Raw genomic sequence first — 17,142 nt, forward strand, 5'->3', positions numbered from 1 at the left:
ATAATAATTACGCAAAATAGCCTAAAAGGATGTTTGTTTTTGTGTCACCAATGCTCTCCCGTAGCCTATGGGTCGTTTTTGAAGGGGTTTAGAGAAAAACGGTCAAAAGTATGTTGGTGTTGGTGAATGAACGTGAGGCGTGACGTGTCCAGAGCCGCAGGTGCGTTAATGAGCCGCAGACACCTGTCCCGTCCCGAAGGTCGCGCTCTCAACCCGAACATGGTGCTGCTGATGTGCGTGCTGTGGGCCGTGTGTGCGGGTGCTCTCCGGGGCCAGTCCCGGGGCCAGTCCAGAGGCCCCGTGCATCACCTGCCATTGTTCAAGCACGCCCCGGGACCGCTGGTCGCTCGGGAGATGTTCAGACCGGTTCCTCACAAAAGTCCACTTCCACACGGTCTGGCCTCGCTGCTGATCCCCGGCCCTGAGCAGCAGCAGCAGCAGCAGCAGCCCGGGCACACGCAGGCCACTCCCCTCGGCCTGGACGTCTGGTGCGGCCTGTGGCAGATCAGCGTGCGCGTGGACCGGCTGCGGCTCCGGCACTGGAGCTCCCCGGCCCAGTTTCGACTCGGCTCGTGTCCGGTGAGCGCAGCCAGCCCCCGGTACCTGTACTTCCACCGCGGCCTGAGCGAGTGCGGCAGGGACGCGCAGGTAGGTCACTGTTGACTTGGTTTGTGTTTCCAGTACAGATTGATTTAATCCTTGTCAGAAGTGTTGCATTCGTAAATATAGCAATAATGCAGTATACACTATCCCAATTAAGGTGGTACAATTTAAAGTCTGTTATAATGTCTGTCCAGTCCTTGATAGTTGATGCAGTTCGAGTCAGTGTTTTTGTAATGGCCTTCTTTCCTGCAGCAGGAGTATGCTCCAAAGATATGCATTTCCCGTGTCCATGGCAGGAGTTTTAAGGCCCATATGCATGGTTCTGAAATCAAATGGAATGGCAAGGTTGAAAATAGTCTTGCAGCTCTTTGTTGATTTCAGTCCAATATTTTTGAGCAACAGGACAGTCCCAAAACACATGAAAATAGTTCTCCTCCTGCCAGTGCCACAGCTTCTCCAGCAGTCTGCATTTCCCTGTGAATAACGGGCACTTTGACATGGGGTTATGAAAAATTTAAAAGACTTTCTTAAAAGACAGTTCTTCATATAGTTTCTCATTCTTCGTGAGTCAATTCTTCTTTTAGAGCTTTATACCACTCTGAGGTGAATTCATCACTCCCCGGAGATTTATTTTTCTTAAATCTTTTCATTGCATCTTGTATTTCAAGTGTTATAGCTCCTAATGTTTTATTTTTCCCTTCTGTAATAATGGATTGAGAAATGTGTTTTATGTTGTTTGATTAAGATTGCTTTTATTTGCACGAATTTGTCACGTATTTTTAAAATTGTTGTTTCAGCTTGTTGTTTTTCTTAGTTTCCAGGATGATGATTTATACAAATTTTGATCCACTTTCACAATACCGTTGCTTTGGTAAAGAGCCTTTTCTTCATTATTTTTGTGAGGTCAGATCATTATTCTCGCTCTTTTATAGATTGTGCCAATATCTGCTGATTAGTGAGTTAGCTTTTGGGGCCTATTCACAAGTCAAAAATGGCTGAGAAGGAACTCATTTTGAAGGGGAAAAGAAGAACACAGAGATATCGAGGAATTCTGTCTTTTATTGTTCGAAAATAGGGTTTACGTTTTTGGAAACGAGGAGTACTTGAGTTGAATTGTGTTTGTATCATCTCGGGATCTCGATTTTTGAGGGGAACAAAACTAGCCCAACCAACCCATGATTGGATACCCATAGTCTGAATAAATCCTGTGAATCAGGTACACTTTTAATATCAGTTATTGGCCACAATAGCGAGACAAATATTGAATATTGGTATTGGCTCAAAAAATCCATATAGGACCATCCCGATTTCATATCTCCTATACATTTTGTTTATAAATTGTTTATGGTTAAAGTGCCTTATTTTTGTTGTATCCTTGGGCAAGACACCCTCCCAAGGGTGCCGCGACCCCCCACTTTGAGAGAGCCTGGTTTAGGGCATTGCACATAATATGTGATTTCTGCCACAGCGTTCACTTCCCAGATTAGACCATTTGCCAAATATCTCTCCTGCTTTATCATGCTACAACTGTCCTGTCTAATCAATAAATAATGGTGCTATATATATATATACTTACTTTCAAATTTAAATGTCATTGTCAGTTTTAAAAGTTATAATTTTGAATATAATCATGGAGGCTTCATTATTTAGTTTGGACTGGGGTAAAAAGGGATGATGATAAATTGTATGGATGTAGAATCTGCCAATTATAAAAACTGGATTAATTGCTATAGTCTATTTCTAAAATTAAAAAAACATGAGTTGAAAAATTGTATGTAAAATGTTTATTCAACATCAGAATCAATATTATAATTTGTAAACAGTCTTTCCAAAAAGTGTAAGAGTGTGTAGATGACACTGACAGCCTCATGTTGAGTTCACACAGCGTCTGTTCCAGGTGGTCGGAGGTCAGTTGGTGTACAAGTACTCCCTGTACTACGTGACTCCTCACCAGGGCTCTGTGCTCCGAGTGCCTCCTCTGAACCTGCCCCTCAGCTGTCACTACAACAGGTAAAGTACTCTCCTCTGGACCTGCCCCTCAGCTGTCACTACAACAGGTAAAGTACTCTCCTCTGAACCTGCCCCTCAGCTGTCACTACAACAGGTAAAGTACTCTCCTGGACCTGCCCCTCAGCTGTCACTACAACAGGTAAAGTACTCTCCTGGACCTGCCCCTCAGCTGTCACTACAACAGGTAAAGTACTCTCCTCTGGACCTGCCCCTCAGCTGTCACTACAACAGGTAAAGTACTCTCCTGGACCTGCCCCTCAGCTGTCACTACAACAGGTAAAGTACTCTCCTGGACCTGCCCCTCAGCTGTCACTACAACAGGTAAAGTACTCTCCTCTGGACCTATAAGATAAGCTACTCTCACTGTCACACATGATTCTCAACTGTCAAAATTGAGTCCATTTCACAGAAAGCTTGTCAGCTTTGATGTTTGGAGGATTTGTTTTTGCAAACATGATTTGTTGAATGCACTGCACAGATCCATTGTTGATGTCCCTCTATTGTCCTCAGGTTCCATTACTCGTACAGAGTTGGGTACCAACCTCTGGCACGGCCCACCTCGTTCCTGAAGAGTGTCCAGAGTAGAGCCAGCTTCAGTCTTCGCGTCTGCAACAGTGAGCACAGCCCAGCACACGCAAATGAAAAAAAACAAACATTTTTTGCAAAGACATGCAATGGGTGATGAGTTGCTAAAATAGTACATCAAACACACCAGAAATTATTTGTGGGGGAATCTTTAAACAGAATGGTGTTTGAGATACAAGCTCCCTCATAAAACTCGTAAAACCTTTGCAGAAATCAAACCAGTCAAATGCTATGGAAGAGAAAAATGAAGGAAAGAGGTGGTCACACCTCATTAGGTGTTAATGACCCAAACTGTCAGACTTGTAAACAAGAACAGGGCATGTTTCAATTGTAACTCCTCCCTTTGGGTTAGGGCCAATGTAGCTCAACAGTACTTGGTTTCCGAAGTGAATTTTCTATTAATTAGGCTTTCTGAAAATAAATATACATTTTCTGAAGGCTTGCTCAGGGCTTATTCACTTTGTAGTAACTAAAGAGCATAATAATTAAATCTGTTTCTAAAACTTTATAAAAAACTATGTTTTACATATGTTTTTTAGACTGAAAACAACAGTGTTAGAGATGTTACTTACTACATTACTACTGCTGGTTAGCCTCCAGATGACAGAGCTGTGGAACCAACAGACCGTTTAACATGCTATGTCACATTTTCAATGATTAACTGACATCAGATATAAATACTAAGGATTTTAAGTCTGAATTAAAACTGCAAGTTTGTGACTGTGGAAGGGGCTTCAGTGAGGGGGGACAAAACTCAAGTAGTAAACAATGGTTTTTGGGAATTTAAAATTTCGCATTGTCACGCTCGGATCCTTAGAACCAAGAAAAAAAGCCAAATCCATGAGTTTGTGTGTGTCGGGGCAGGCCAGTGGGAAGTGCTGTCTCCGGAACACGAGGTCATCTTGGGGGAGCCCGTGTACTTCGTAGCCCAGACTGGCACGCTGTTGGCCGGGGAAAGGCTCTACGTGGACTCCTGTCATGTGAGCAGCTCCAAGGACCCCAGCAGCTCCCCCAGAGTGGACATCATCAGTAACCATGGGTAGTTTGTGTGTCTGTCTGTGTTTACCTGTGTGTTTTCGTAGTCTACCCTAAGGGTATATTTGATAATAAGTGTTGTGCAACACTCATAACATAATAGTTATGAAATATCACCCAGACCTTGGACCCCGCTCACAAACCCGGAAATGCAGACGGCTTGGTTTGAGATTTGCCCCCACCCTTGGGAAGAGCCATCTGGCTCCCCCGCCCAACCCGTGACGTAGTCTCAGCGTGGAGACGATGTATGTACAGCTCTCGCGCTCCATCGTCTGTGCCAGCACTCGAATGTAACTTTGTTGTAAGTTACACAACACAAGTCTGCACAGCGCAGCAGGTTCTCCTGTGCAACGTGAAACTAACCGCGGTGGCTCTTCCGCATACACGTGGAGCAACAGGCTCCCTCCCCCTTTCCACGCTAAGGGGGAGGGGGGAATGGTGGCGCAAGTCCGTGATTATGACATGCCCTTGTGAGTAGCCCCTGTCCATTTGCAGATCTGAGGAAAGGATATAGACTGTTCTCTAGCTCAAAAACATTTTGGGCACATATATGAGGCACAAATAGCACTGTAAGAAGGTTAAAAGCTCTGGAAAGTCGATTTAGCATGTTATGGGACCTTTAAACTTTAACGTGTATAATGAAACTGATCAGGTTCACAATATCTTCATATAATACATTTCTTTTGAGAACAGTCCCCCTCCATCCAAGCCAGAATATTGAGTAAATTGGCTCCTTAGCGCCCCCTCTGGTATGATGCTGTGTGTGTGTTCTCAGCTGTATGACTGACAGTGTGAGGGCAGACAGCGGATCACACTTTGTTTCGTGGGGCCCCAGTGAGTTGCGCTTCTCTGTGGACTCCCTCCTCTTCACCACAGCGGCACAGGTAAGATCAGATAAACTATGGATGTTTAAGTTTGTTGAAATCAGAACATAATTACTTTGTACTGACCACCAATATGTCCCTCTGCTTTGTAAATGTTTTGCTGAGCGGCTCTCAGTGAAACAACCTTAGACAGTTGTGTGTGTGTGTATGAGGTGGATTGTCATACATAAGTGACAAAAAGCTTTGGCATTGTAATACATTTTCAGGGACTCTAAAACTGTTCGTACAGCCCTTGATTTCTCTCTATGCTGTTAAAGATCAGCCATATTCAGCCTCATGAGTCCTCAGAAACCTCTCACGGGTCACCTCAGAGCTGTCCCACTCGTCTCCTGCACTGTGTTGTACCATACACAGTAGGTATGTGGGAGTCAGCTTTTTAGGACCCAGTTGAAAAAAAAAAAAAAAACGGTGCAAAAGGTTAGAGTAGCATCATTATGTAAAGTACTTACTGGCTGCTCTATGGAGCACCAGATGCTTTTTTTCTCTTATAATCAAAGTGCACATACACTCACTCCCTGCAGACAGAGGTATCTGCTACACTAAACTGACCCGCACATCACTAACTGTAATCTCTAACACCACATAGCCATAGTCTATACAGGCTATGTGCCGTATAGTGAGCTGCACAGGGGCAGGACGACTCATGTTTTGTGCTCGTGGCACTTGCCTTCTGCACAGAGAAGAGGCTGACGTTCCTGGCTGTGGGAACGAATAATGCACTTTAAAGCATCTTTTAGTGTCCAAAAAAGTTATTAAAAAGATCTCAAAAAGGATATTTGAATGCCTAATGAATCCTTTGTCTTTTGTAAACTGAATGTCCTTACGTATAAAAATGATCATTTTAAGTAAGACTCCACAAACATGTTCTTGTGTGACTCTTGTTTAGCCGTTTAGATTTCATGTCTCAGATGCTGATTCTCCTATTAGACAAGTCCTTACTGTATCTGGTTATCACGTAGCCCAACATAAATCTACGGTGCATTGGTCTAATACGTACTGCAGTACAGTCTGTAACTAACCCGCTCAAAATATGTGCTGAGCGTAAATCTGGCGTAAGATATGTTCCCGTTTCAGGTTCTGTTCCTCCATTGCTCCATGTCGGTGGGTCTCCAACCGTCTGCCTCCTCAAAGAGCTGCACCTACAACCGGGCTACAGGCAGGTGAGTGTGGACAAAGCACCCACACGCACAAGACACCTTGTGTCCCTATGTATCTGTCCCATCTGCCCCAGTGTCTGGTAAGTTTGTGTGGTGGTAGTGTGGTAGATCTGGGCCTCTATTGCTCTGGTGTTCAGGGCCTGCTCCTGTGCTGCCATGATCAGGGCCTCTGTCCTTCAGACCGGCTCTTTCTAACCATTGGTAGGATTTCTTGATATCAGCCACTTCAGTTATAGTCCAGTGGTACATCCCATAGGGGCTTGTCCTCCCATGACGGTCCCTCCAGCACCTCCATCCATCAATTTTCTTCTCCTTATCCGGGGCCGGGTCGCGGGGGCAACAGTCAAAGCAGGGACTCCCAGACTTCCTTCTCCCCAGACACTTCTTCTAACTCCTCCGGGGGGATCCCAAGGCGTTCCCAGGCCAGCCGAGAGACATAGTCCCTCCAGCGCGGAACAGGTCTGACTTACTGCCGGCAATGAACACAGCTCCTGCTCCGGTCATACAGGGACTGGACAGCCCTGAGCAAAGGGCCCCGGACCCCGTAATCCCGGAGTACCCCCCAAAGGACACCCCGAGGGACATGGTCGAAAGCCTTCTCCAGATCCACAAAGCACATGTGGACTGGTTGGGCAAACTCCCATGGAAAAATAAAAAATACTATATTTTTATTTTTTTTCAAAAGTGACACATTGTATATGTGCGCGGACAGCACTGGATCTGCGGTGCATGGTTAAGATGTGTTTTTAGATGAGCAATGTTTTAATTTAAAGACAAATGAGCAATACTTTTGAGAATGTCGGGAGTAGGCCGAATGTCAGGAGTAGTCTGTTACAAAGCGCAAAGGAGGAGCTGTCGGTGCAGGACAGGACCACTGTCAGACCAGGACCAACCCAGAACTAAATCAGGTCTAACTCGTACAGGGCTAAAGTTTAAATCGGGTCTCACACTGAACCAGGACTGAACCAGGACTCGCTCAGGACTGTATTTTTCTCATTCGCATGGCACCTTTGCTTGTTCTTTGACAATGCATGAATTTACTCATTGAATGAGTTAGTGCTAGATTTGATACAGTTATCGGATTTTGTAATATCTTTTAAACAGTTATATTGTTATTACACACTGGTTTAAAATGTGAATTAAGATTGGGTTTTCAGATTGAAAAGTACATTATGAATACACATAAAAGCCCCACATACATAGCAAATATTTACTCACTGTACGCACAGTCGACCAAGTCCGTGCTCATAAAGTAGCCCTCAACCCTAAAAAGGTTGGTGACCTCTTTTAAAGCCTGTTCCATTAGCCTTTTGGGCTGTGGCAGGACGCTTGGATTGGAAGGAATTGACTTTGGAGGAACCAAAATTTGAAGTTCAAATCCTATATTGATTTGTGGATGGCACACGATGATTATGGCATGTATGTCGAAACTGAAACTTCAGTACTTTGTTGTGCAGGTGGCAGGAGCTGGATACCTCTTCCTCTGCGTGCTCTTGCTGTGACTCTGTGTGTGGGGCCCCTGAGGACCGTAAGTACTCGCTGCTCCTCCACCTCATTTACTTGCATTCACTTTTCATCCCAGCTGTCTCTGTCTGTCTCTGTCTCTAGTTTAGTCCAAAGAGTTCAGTTTCACAGAGAAAGTTGACCTTAACCCTGAGTCGGTTACCACGGCAACTCTGTCAACCTAACCTGGTCGGAAGCAGGTTTTATTCCTCTAACCCAGAGTTTAACAAGCTCTGATTGGACAGTTTACTTCCTCATTAACTTTGCATGTTAAGCTTATTACACTCCAAAGGCTCAAATGTAAGTGCAAACAAAAAGGATTGTGTGTAAAGTTTTAAAATATGTCATGACAAATACTTGATTGGTCAAAGTGTCACAACAGCAGAACAAGCTGAGAAAACTGCTGTTGAATCTAGAAAAGCTCAGATTTCTTCCCCTTCCTCAAATACATCGAGTGCTTCTGTGTGCACGTTTTTAAAAGCAAAATGCTCCGTAAATCTACTTCAATACGGCAAGTGCATTTCTGGCTGTAATAAGATAATATAACCTTTTATTTGTGCCACAATGGGGAAATTCCAGTTTTGCAACACTGATTAGGAACGGACAGAACGAGAGAATGCTTGAAGAAAAGAGGTGGAGGTCTGGCGGTGTATGTGAACACGAGCTGGTCCAAACCCGAACACTGCACAGTGAAGCAGCAGTTATGTAACAAAGATATTGAACTATTGGCTATTGGCATGAGGCCATATTATCTGCCCCGGGAGTTCTCACATGTAATTTTGATCGCAGTCCAGGGCTGGCCCAAGCCTTCAGGGGGCCCTAAGCGAAAACATTTTTGGGGGCCCCTCACCACGTCATCAGAATCAGTTTTATTGCCATTGTCAGTAAACAATTCAAATATGGGAACTTTCTTCAACGCAAACAAAGCGCACCAAAACTCCAGGGCATCTGTTTGCCAGTTAGTTTATTCTCAGCACCTCACAAGCTCAAATATTGCTAACTTAAATCCCACAATGCAACTTGGTATTCCGCTGACATCACCTCTACTCCCTGTACAAATAACACACGTCCCAGATATGTTTTTGGGCGTATTTGTGGGCGTTAAGGGTCGACAGCCACATTAGCAGTTTAAATTAATGAACAGGGGGGGTCTGGGGGCCCTCCCCCAGAAATTTTCAGACCTTTTTTGGGTCTTCTGGTGCATTTTAATGTGGTCCAACCGGCGTAAGTAAGAGTAAAATGTTGAGGTTGTAATGCTATAAAATGATGATGTGATGAAACTGCGCCAGGAGAAAATGACTAAAGCCAGTTATTAATTAGTGTACTTAATTACTCAATACAATATTGGCTATGAAAAATAATTATGGTCAAATTGATTCATTTTAACTGAAAATGTAAAAGTAATAGTTATCCTTACTAATTTATCTTTTACAGCTCCCAACTGTTCCTTCTTGCCAAAGTGACAAAACAAGTTATATTAAATTAAACAAATGGCATAAGTGTTGCTTGATTAACAATTAACACTGATAAAACAGTGCAAACATATTATTCCCAGAGAATGACCAGAACTAGAAGTGAAGGTCCAAATCTAGCTATAGTGAAGAGACTGCATTTCTGCAGCTTTGCCACTTTTGTATAAAAATATATAGTATTATTCTATAACAGACGCAATCATAATGTCTGGTTATTTTTCACTATCAATTTATTATAATTTATAACAAGTCTAATGATGCTTTTTAAATAAATTGAAATGTTTTATTGCTCTATTAAAAGTTAATTACAATATAAATGTTTGTTCTGATCAGAACACCACACACTGGACTCCTGCACCTTTACGTTCCTCTTATTGCACGTTAAGAAGTCAAAGTAAAACAGACATCACGAGTCACGATTGATCTCACACATGGAGATGTGAGAGAGGGACGCAAACTCAAACCAGCTCATCTCTAACTGAGGCTGCACAGGGGCCCGGGACAGGGGCCCGGGACAGGGGGCCGCACACTGTTCACTCCAAAGTTTCACGTCAGAGGTTCTGGACGAGACGGCGCTCGTCCGGATCTCCGCCTCTTAGTGACCCGGACCATAGAGGCCCCTCACCGGCCTCACCTGCAGCTCACACTATGGGGCTGGTGTAAATGTTAAGCTTATTATCTTTCATTCAGACACATATTGTGCTCGGGGCAGAGCTCTCGTCGCCTCCAGCCTGAGCAAACTAATGTGACAGAATCGTGTTGTTTCAAACAGAAGCATTAACCGTCTCTTTGTAAGAGAAGTTCAATACCTGGAGAGTGTTGTTGAGTTTGCAGTTTCTTTACATCGTCAAGAAGTTTCTTCTTTCGTTTTTCGGCATCGGGGGGATATATTCCTCTGGACATGAAGACCACGCAGGGACCACGTTGTGTTGTGTTTATGTTTTGCTCTCGAGCTCCTCGCGCACAATGAAGTTGCCCAATCAGCGCAGGTCTGGTGTCTCGGTTGCCAGATTGTCATTACAAATAAATGCGGTTTGTGCGTTATATGTTACCGCTGTGTGCGCTGCCGCGCCAGCAGCGCGACTACACTAGTGGCGCACGCTGCGCTTGCGCTTCTCATAAGACGGGGACGGATTGGGGGCCCTATTAACGCCTCGGGGCCCTACGCGGCTGCTTAGTTCGCTTATAGGCTGGGCTGGCCCTGTCGCAGTCTATGTGGCCCCGTCTGCCAATGCTGAAAATGCTTGTGAAGCACTGCTCTCCTGCACTTGTAGGCTGCAAACACAGCATCCACAGGCTCTCTTCCTCATCTCTGGTGACTTTAACCACGCTTCTCCCTCTTCTGTTCTACCAACATACACCCAGTATGTTACCTGCCCCACCAGAGAGAATAGAACATTGGACTTGTTTTTTACCAACACCAAGGAGGCTTATTCTTCTTCCACCCTCCCTCCCCTGGGCAGCTCGGACCACAACCTTGTACATCTGAGGCCTGTGTATGAACCCATCGTGCGCAGGCAGCCTGTGGTGTCCCGTGAGGTGAGGATGTGGTCTGCTGAGAGCGAGGAGGCTCTGAGGGACTGCTTCAGCACCACTGTCTGGACTGAGCTTTATGACCCACATGGGGAGGACATCAACACCATCACAGAGTGCATCACGGACTACATCAACTTCTGTTTTGAGAACATTGTTCCCTCCCGGACGGTGCGGTGTTTTCCAAACAACAAGCCATGGATTAACCGTGAACTGAAGGCTCTGCTGAAGGAGAAGAAGAGAGCCTTCAGGTCAGGGAACAAGGAGGAGCTGAGGAGGAAGATCAGGCAGGCTGAGGCTGGCTACAAGAGGAGGATGGAGGAGCAGCTGCAGCAGAAGAACATTCAGGGAGTGTGGAGGAGCCTGAAAACCATCTCGGGCTTCAAAATCCCCCCTGCCCAGACAGAGGGGGATCTACAGTGGGTGAATGATTTAAATGCTCACTTCTTGAGGTTTGATCGGTCACCCGCCCCTCCCCCTGCACAACTGCATGCTCCCTCTTCCACAGCTGGACAATGCCCTGCATCTGTTCCTCTTCGCTTATCTGCCCCGGACCATCAGCTCCCCACTTCGCCTGGACTCACCCATCCCCCCAGCACACGGTCCCCCTGCCAACCACTGACTGTCACAGCAGCACAGGTGAGGAGTGAGCTGAAGAGGATTAAAGTGAGGAAGGCAGCAGGACCTGATGGCATCAGCCCCAGGCTCCTTAAATCCTGCGCAGATGAACTGTGTGGAGTTATGGAGCATGTCTTCAACATGAGCCTGAAGCTGAGGGTGGTACCACAGGTCTGGAAGACCTCCTGTCTGGTACCTGTGCCTAAGACACCGCGCCCCAAAGACCTCAACAGCTTCAGGCCAGTGGCTCTCACGTCCCACCTGATGAAGACACTGGAGCGGCTGGTCCTGGACCACCTCCGCTCCACCGTGAGCTCAGCCATGGACCCGCTGCAGTTTGCATATCGGTCTGGCATTGGAGTGGAGGACGCCGTCATCTCCCTGCTGCACCGCTCTCTCTCTCACCTGGAAAAGCCTGGCAGCTCTGTGAGGATTCTGTTCTTCGATCTTTCCAGCGCCTTCAACACCATCCAGCCGCTGCTCCTGAGGGACAAGCTGGAGACGGCTGGTGTGGAGTATGACCTGGCAGAGTGGATCCTGGACTACCTCACAGACCGACCCCAGTTTGTGAGAGCCCGGAACTGTGTGTCTGACACTCGGACCTGCAGTGGGGGGGCACCCCAGGGCACTGTCCTCGCGCCCTTTCTCTTCACCCTTTACACTGCAGACTTCAGACATGACACGGACAGCTGTGTCCTGCAGAAGTTCTCTGACGACTCTGCCATCATCGGACTCATCACGGACGACGATGACGGGGAGTACAGAGGACTGGCGCAGGACTTTGTGGACTGGTGTCAACGGAACCACCTCATCAACGCGGGGAAGACCAAGGAGATGGTGGTGGATTTCCACAGACGCCACCCCACTGCCCCCTCACCAGTGAACATCCAGGGACGGGACATTGAGAGAGTGGACTCATACAAGTACCTGGGTGTTCATCTGAACCACAAACTGGACTGGACTCATAACAGACGCACTGTACAGGAAGAGCCAGAGTCAGCTCTACCTCCTGAGGAGACTCAGGTCTTTTGGAGTGACAGGGCCACTCCTGAAGACCTTCTACGACTCTGTGGTGGCATCAGCCCTCCTGTACGGTGTGGCCTGCTGGAGCAGCAGCATCAGAGAGGGAGAGGAGGAAGCTGGACAGAGTCATCAAGAAGTCCAGCTCCGTCCTGGGCTGTGCTCTGGACTCGGTGCAGGAGGTGGGGGACAGGAGGGTCCTGGCTAAATTCACATCTATGCTGGACCATGAGTGTCACCCCCTGCAGGACACTCTCTCCGCTCTGGAGAGCAGCTTCAGTGAGAGACTGATCCACCCTCGATGTGTGAAGGAAAGGTTCCGTAGGTCTTTCCTTCCTGCTGCTGTCAGACTTTATAACAAAAACTGTTAGTACTGAACACTCGCAATACTGACCTAACCTAATACTGATGTGCAATTCTGTCATATGTGCAATTGCTGTTGGAATTCATGTGCAATCTATGTGCTGTCGTGACACATATTTATGTGCAATTACTGTCGTGATCACATGCAATGGTATTTATGTATTCATTTGTCTATGGGAGTTTTTATTTATTTATAGGAGATCTTCTACTGAAAGTGTTTTTCAGACTTCCTATAAGTGATCTGTTCTTCTGTATCTACCTCTGTATCTACCTGCGTTGCACCAATGAAATCTCCCCATGTGGGACAATAAAGGAATATCTTATCTTATCTTAAGTATAATCATAAAAACTGATAACTTGGAAATAACACACACTTATTTACAGCTGTTGTATGGATAGAAGATATTGCACCAGGGATGATTGCCATTATGTCACAGTATTGCACTTGGCTCTATATCACGGAACAGTACACTCTTCAAATTCACATTCATAGTTTTCACAATTTGCACATCTTTCTCCTCCACAAACCAACACAACATGGCCATATTCTTGTTCAAAACTCTTTGGAATTGCACCTGGAGAGTGAGGCTGATGTATATTAAAAAAAGCACACCGAAGTGGATTGGTGACATCCTCTACCTTTTACTTTTATGACGCCTTCCGGTCTAGTGAGGCCTATGCCACGCTCTTGTTTTTAGTTTGGCATTTCAGCGTGGGGCTAGTGCAGGATGTAAAACAAGGTGGTGTGTTTAGTGCTTCTTTGGTATGTATTGCACCACCTAAAAGCATAAACAAAATCTATTATTCACACTGATTGATTCCACTGAATTTCCTTTGTGCTCTGAGTGCTTATTAAGACATACGCTGACTGTCAGCGCTCATGTACTGAGATTATTTTATCGATGAATGTTGAATATTAACTCTCCCTATTCCGACACCATGGATGCTCTCAACCAGCAGTTTGGTCAGCCCCATCAGCTTGCACTTCAATGTATAGCCGAGCGGATGGAGGGATGTAACATTCTGTCTGGAGATAGCCAGGCCTTCCGGTGGAGTGGAACACAGGGGTGGCTCCCACATCTACCGGCTCCTGGGGACGCTGCCCCACGACCTGCAAGCTGGTTTCCGTCGCTATGTACACCCCCACAATGTGCCTATCCCCACCCTCCATGACCTGTCAGACCTGGCTGGAATTTGAGGTGCAGGTGGATACTTTGCAATACAGCACATGCACTGGTGCAACAGGTGCTGGCGCTGTGGAGGGAGCACCTAGCAGCAGAGTGTGACCTCAAGATGAAGAAGATGAAGATAAGTGCGACTTGTAAAAAGCGCAAACTGCTGGTGCTACACAGTTGACATTCAGAATTGAGCCTGATTCAGGGTCCGAGCACTCAGACATGTGCCTTATGACCACCATGGAGAAGATCCTATGTGTGTACAGACCCCCTGAGAGTAGAAACTGCCTCCTAAATGTGAGCAAATCAGCCTGTGGAACAGAGACTAGTTTCTTGGGGCAATCCTTTTGCACTCCGCAGCTTGGCCTTGACGGGGCCGCAGAGGAGCTGCCCATGAACCAAGACTTCAAGTTGTTGCATGGGGTGGCAATGTCCTTTATGCCGTCTCCTGCTTCCCAGCCACACAAGGTCTATAACACCAAGAGAGTCTTTACTGCCAAAGAGCTTGGACTCACCAAGCACACATCCCATTGACGCGCTCATGGCACTGGAGCAAGCTTGTCCAGTGCTGCTCATCGGGTCTGACTAGTACATTGTGGGTTAGACTGGAGACATTTTCTCTGGTTCAGATGTCCACTAGAAATCTGGGGGTGTCTGTTGGCAAGGCCCAATTCATGCTGCTGGGTGGTTAAGTCACAGTACACATATGCCAATTGCAGCTGGCCGCAGTCTTGAGTTTGAATCCCGACTCCAATTTACTGCTATTCTTCTCTCGTTCCCCATTTCACCCTGTCCTCTCCTAAAAAGGAAAAAAAGACTATTCTCCAGGATTCCCAGTCTTTTCTGCCTGGAGACATGCAGCAGCCAATCAGGACTCTAGCTCCACCCTACGACCCGTATCGCAGGCCTGAGGCCTGGTATCAGGACTCGGTATAGTTTAGATTTCTGAAATGTGACCACTCATCAAGCCCCTATGTAATAGGTGAATGAATGGAAGGGCCTGAAACGTCACTTGATGCGAACAAAATCTTTGGACCTTTTAATGGAGTTGTGCGGATTTTCTTTATTGTGATTGTTTCTATGATCCTGCACGATCATCTCCAGGTCGGCAATGTGTCTTTCCTCTTTAAAATCCCTCCTAATAACTGCATTATTTGGCTTAAAGTGCTAACAATAATGTCCAAAATTGACCATATCAATTTTACCATGAGCACCCCAAACTGTCACTACCAGACCATCCAACTGTGAGTTTAGGGATAATATTGAACCCTTATATTGCACATCCCTCCAGGCCTATCTACACTGTCTAGTCTCTCACTCTCATAAACGGGCACCATAAAATCCAGGTATGGTTTTAGCCACGTTTCACTACTTCACTTAACCTCATCCACATTTTTCAAGCTCCAGTCCATTTGCTATAAGGCTACAGGCATTTCACTGGAGAACATGGAACATTTATCTTAAAAGCAGTCAGCCCCCATCTGAGTCTCCATTGGGCCTTTCTGTGCAGAGGTTAGATTCAGGTGGAAATTCTGTTATCGGAGTTGGCCAGTAATTTGATTTGTGTTTCTGTGTCCAGCTGTCAGTACCTTCGTAAGCAGTGCTGCATGGCACTTGGCCCAGCAGCAGACGGACCGGCACCAGGTGTCTACGAAGCGTGGAGGACCAGGCCTGAGGGACGACCAGCCTCGGGTGTCTGTGAAGAGTGGAGGACCAGGCCTGAGGGACGACCAGCCTCAGGTGTCTGTGAAGAGTGGAGGACCAGGCCTGAGGGACGACCAGCCTCGGGTGTCTGTGAAGAGTGGAGGACCAGGCCTGAGGGACGACCAGCCTCGGGTGTCTGTGAAGAGTGGAGGACCAGGCCTGAGGGACGACCAGCCTCGGGTGTCTGTGAAGAGTGGAGGACCAGGCCTGAGGGACGACCAGCCTCGGGTGTCTCTGAAGAGTGGAGGACCAGGCCTGAGGGACGACCAGCACCAGGTGTCTGTGAAGAGTGGAGGACCAGGCCTGAGGGACGACCAGCACCAGGTGTCTGTGAAGACTGGAGGACCAGGTCTGAGGGACGACCAGCACCAGGTGTCTGTGACGACTGGAGGACTAGGCCTTGGGGAGGACCAGCACCAGGTGTCTATGAAGAGTGGAGGACCAGGTCTGAGGGATGACCAGCCTCGGGTGTCTGTGAAGACTGGAGGACCAGGTCTGAGGGAGGACCAGCACCAGGTGTCTATGAAGACTGGAGGACCAGGTCTGAGGGAGGACCAGCACCAGGTGTCTATGAAGACTGGAGGACCAGGTCTGAGGGATGACCAGCCTCGGGTGTCTGTGAAGACTGGAGGACCAGGTCTGAGGGATGACCAGCCTTGGGTGTCTCTGAAGAGTGGAGGACCAGGTCTGAGGGACGACCAGCACCAGGTGTCTGTGAAGACTGGAGGACCAGGTCTGAGGGAGGACCAGCACCAGGTGTCTATGAAGACTGGAGGACCAGGTCTGAGGGAGGACCAGCACCAGGTGTCTGTGAAGACTGGAGGACCAGGTCTGAGGGAGGACCAGCACCAGGTGTCTATAAAGACTGGAGGACCAGGTCTGAGGGAGGACCAGCACCAGGTGTCTGTGAAGACTGGAGGACCAGGTCTGAGGGAGGACCAGCACCAGGTGTCTGTGAAGACTGGAGGACCAGGTCTGAGGGACGACCAGCACCAGGTGTCTATGAAGACTGGAGGACCAGGTCTGAGGGACGACCAGCACCAGGTGTCTGTGAAGACTGGAGGACCAGGTCTGAGGGACGACCAGCACCAGGTGTCTGTGAAGACTGGAGGACCAGGTCTGAGGGACGACCAGCACCAGGTGTCTGTGAAGAGCGAAGGACCAGGCCTCACCGAGGGACAGTTCCACGGGGCTGGGTCTCTGAACAATGGAGGACAAGGTTTGATGGAGTTTGCTGATAGAGAACAGGCTGATATGCAGAGGGACAGCCAAAAGCAGGATGGCACCATGGAGACACGCCCTCCACACAGCAGCTCGCTGTACAAAAGTGTGCTCACAAACCAAACCTCTGCTCAGAACCAAAAAGTCGGCACTAAATCTGTAAACACCTCAAGACTAGCAGCTTTGGATTACATGGACTAATCATCCGAAAGTCCTGCATGCACGCTCTAGAATACTGTTTAAAAAAATAAACTAGATG

General features: G+C 47.3%; 1 protein-coding gene across 1 annotated transcript; it reads left to right on the top strand.

Annotated features, from left to right (window-relative positions):
• The first annotated feature begins 168 nt into the window (after positions 1-168).
• LOC140373990 (uncharacterized) lies at positions 169-17,084 on the top strand. Its single transcript, XM_072460752.1, has 11 exons — positions 169-648; positions 2,501-2,613; positions 3,124-3,227; positions 4,063-4,237; positions 5,009-5,117; positions 6,192-6,277; positions 7,732-7,802; positions 15,538-15,602; positions 15,939-16,107; positions 16,156-16,226; positions 16,317-17,084. Exons 1-11 carry the CDS (start codon positions 169-171, stop codon positions 17,082-17,084), a joined length of 2,211 nt encoding a protein of 736 aa, XP_072316853.1.
• The last annotated feature ends 58 nt before the right edge of the window (positions 17,085-17,142 follow it).

The sequence above is a fragment of the Eucyclogobius newberryi genome, unplaced genomic scaffold, assembly GCF_026437365.1.
Source record: "Eucyclogobius newberryi isolate DKJ021-1_F unplaced genomic scaffold, fEucNew1.0.hap1 SCAF_3, whole genome shotgun sequence".
Lineage (NCBI taxonomy): Eukaryota > Metazoa > Chordata > Actinopteri > Gobiiformes > Gobiidae > Eucyclogobius > Eucyclogobius newberryi.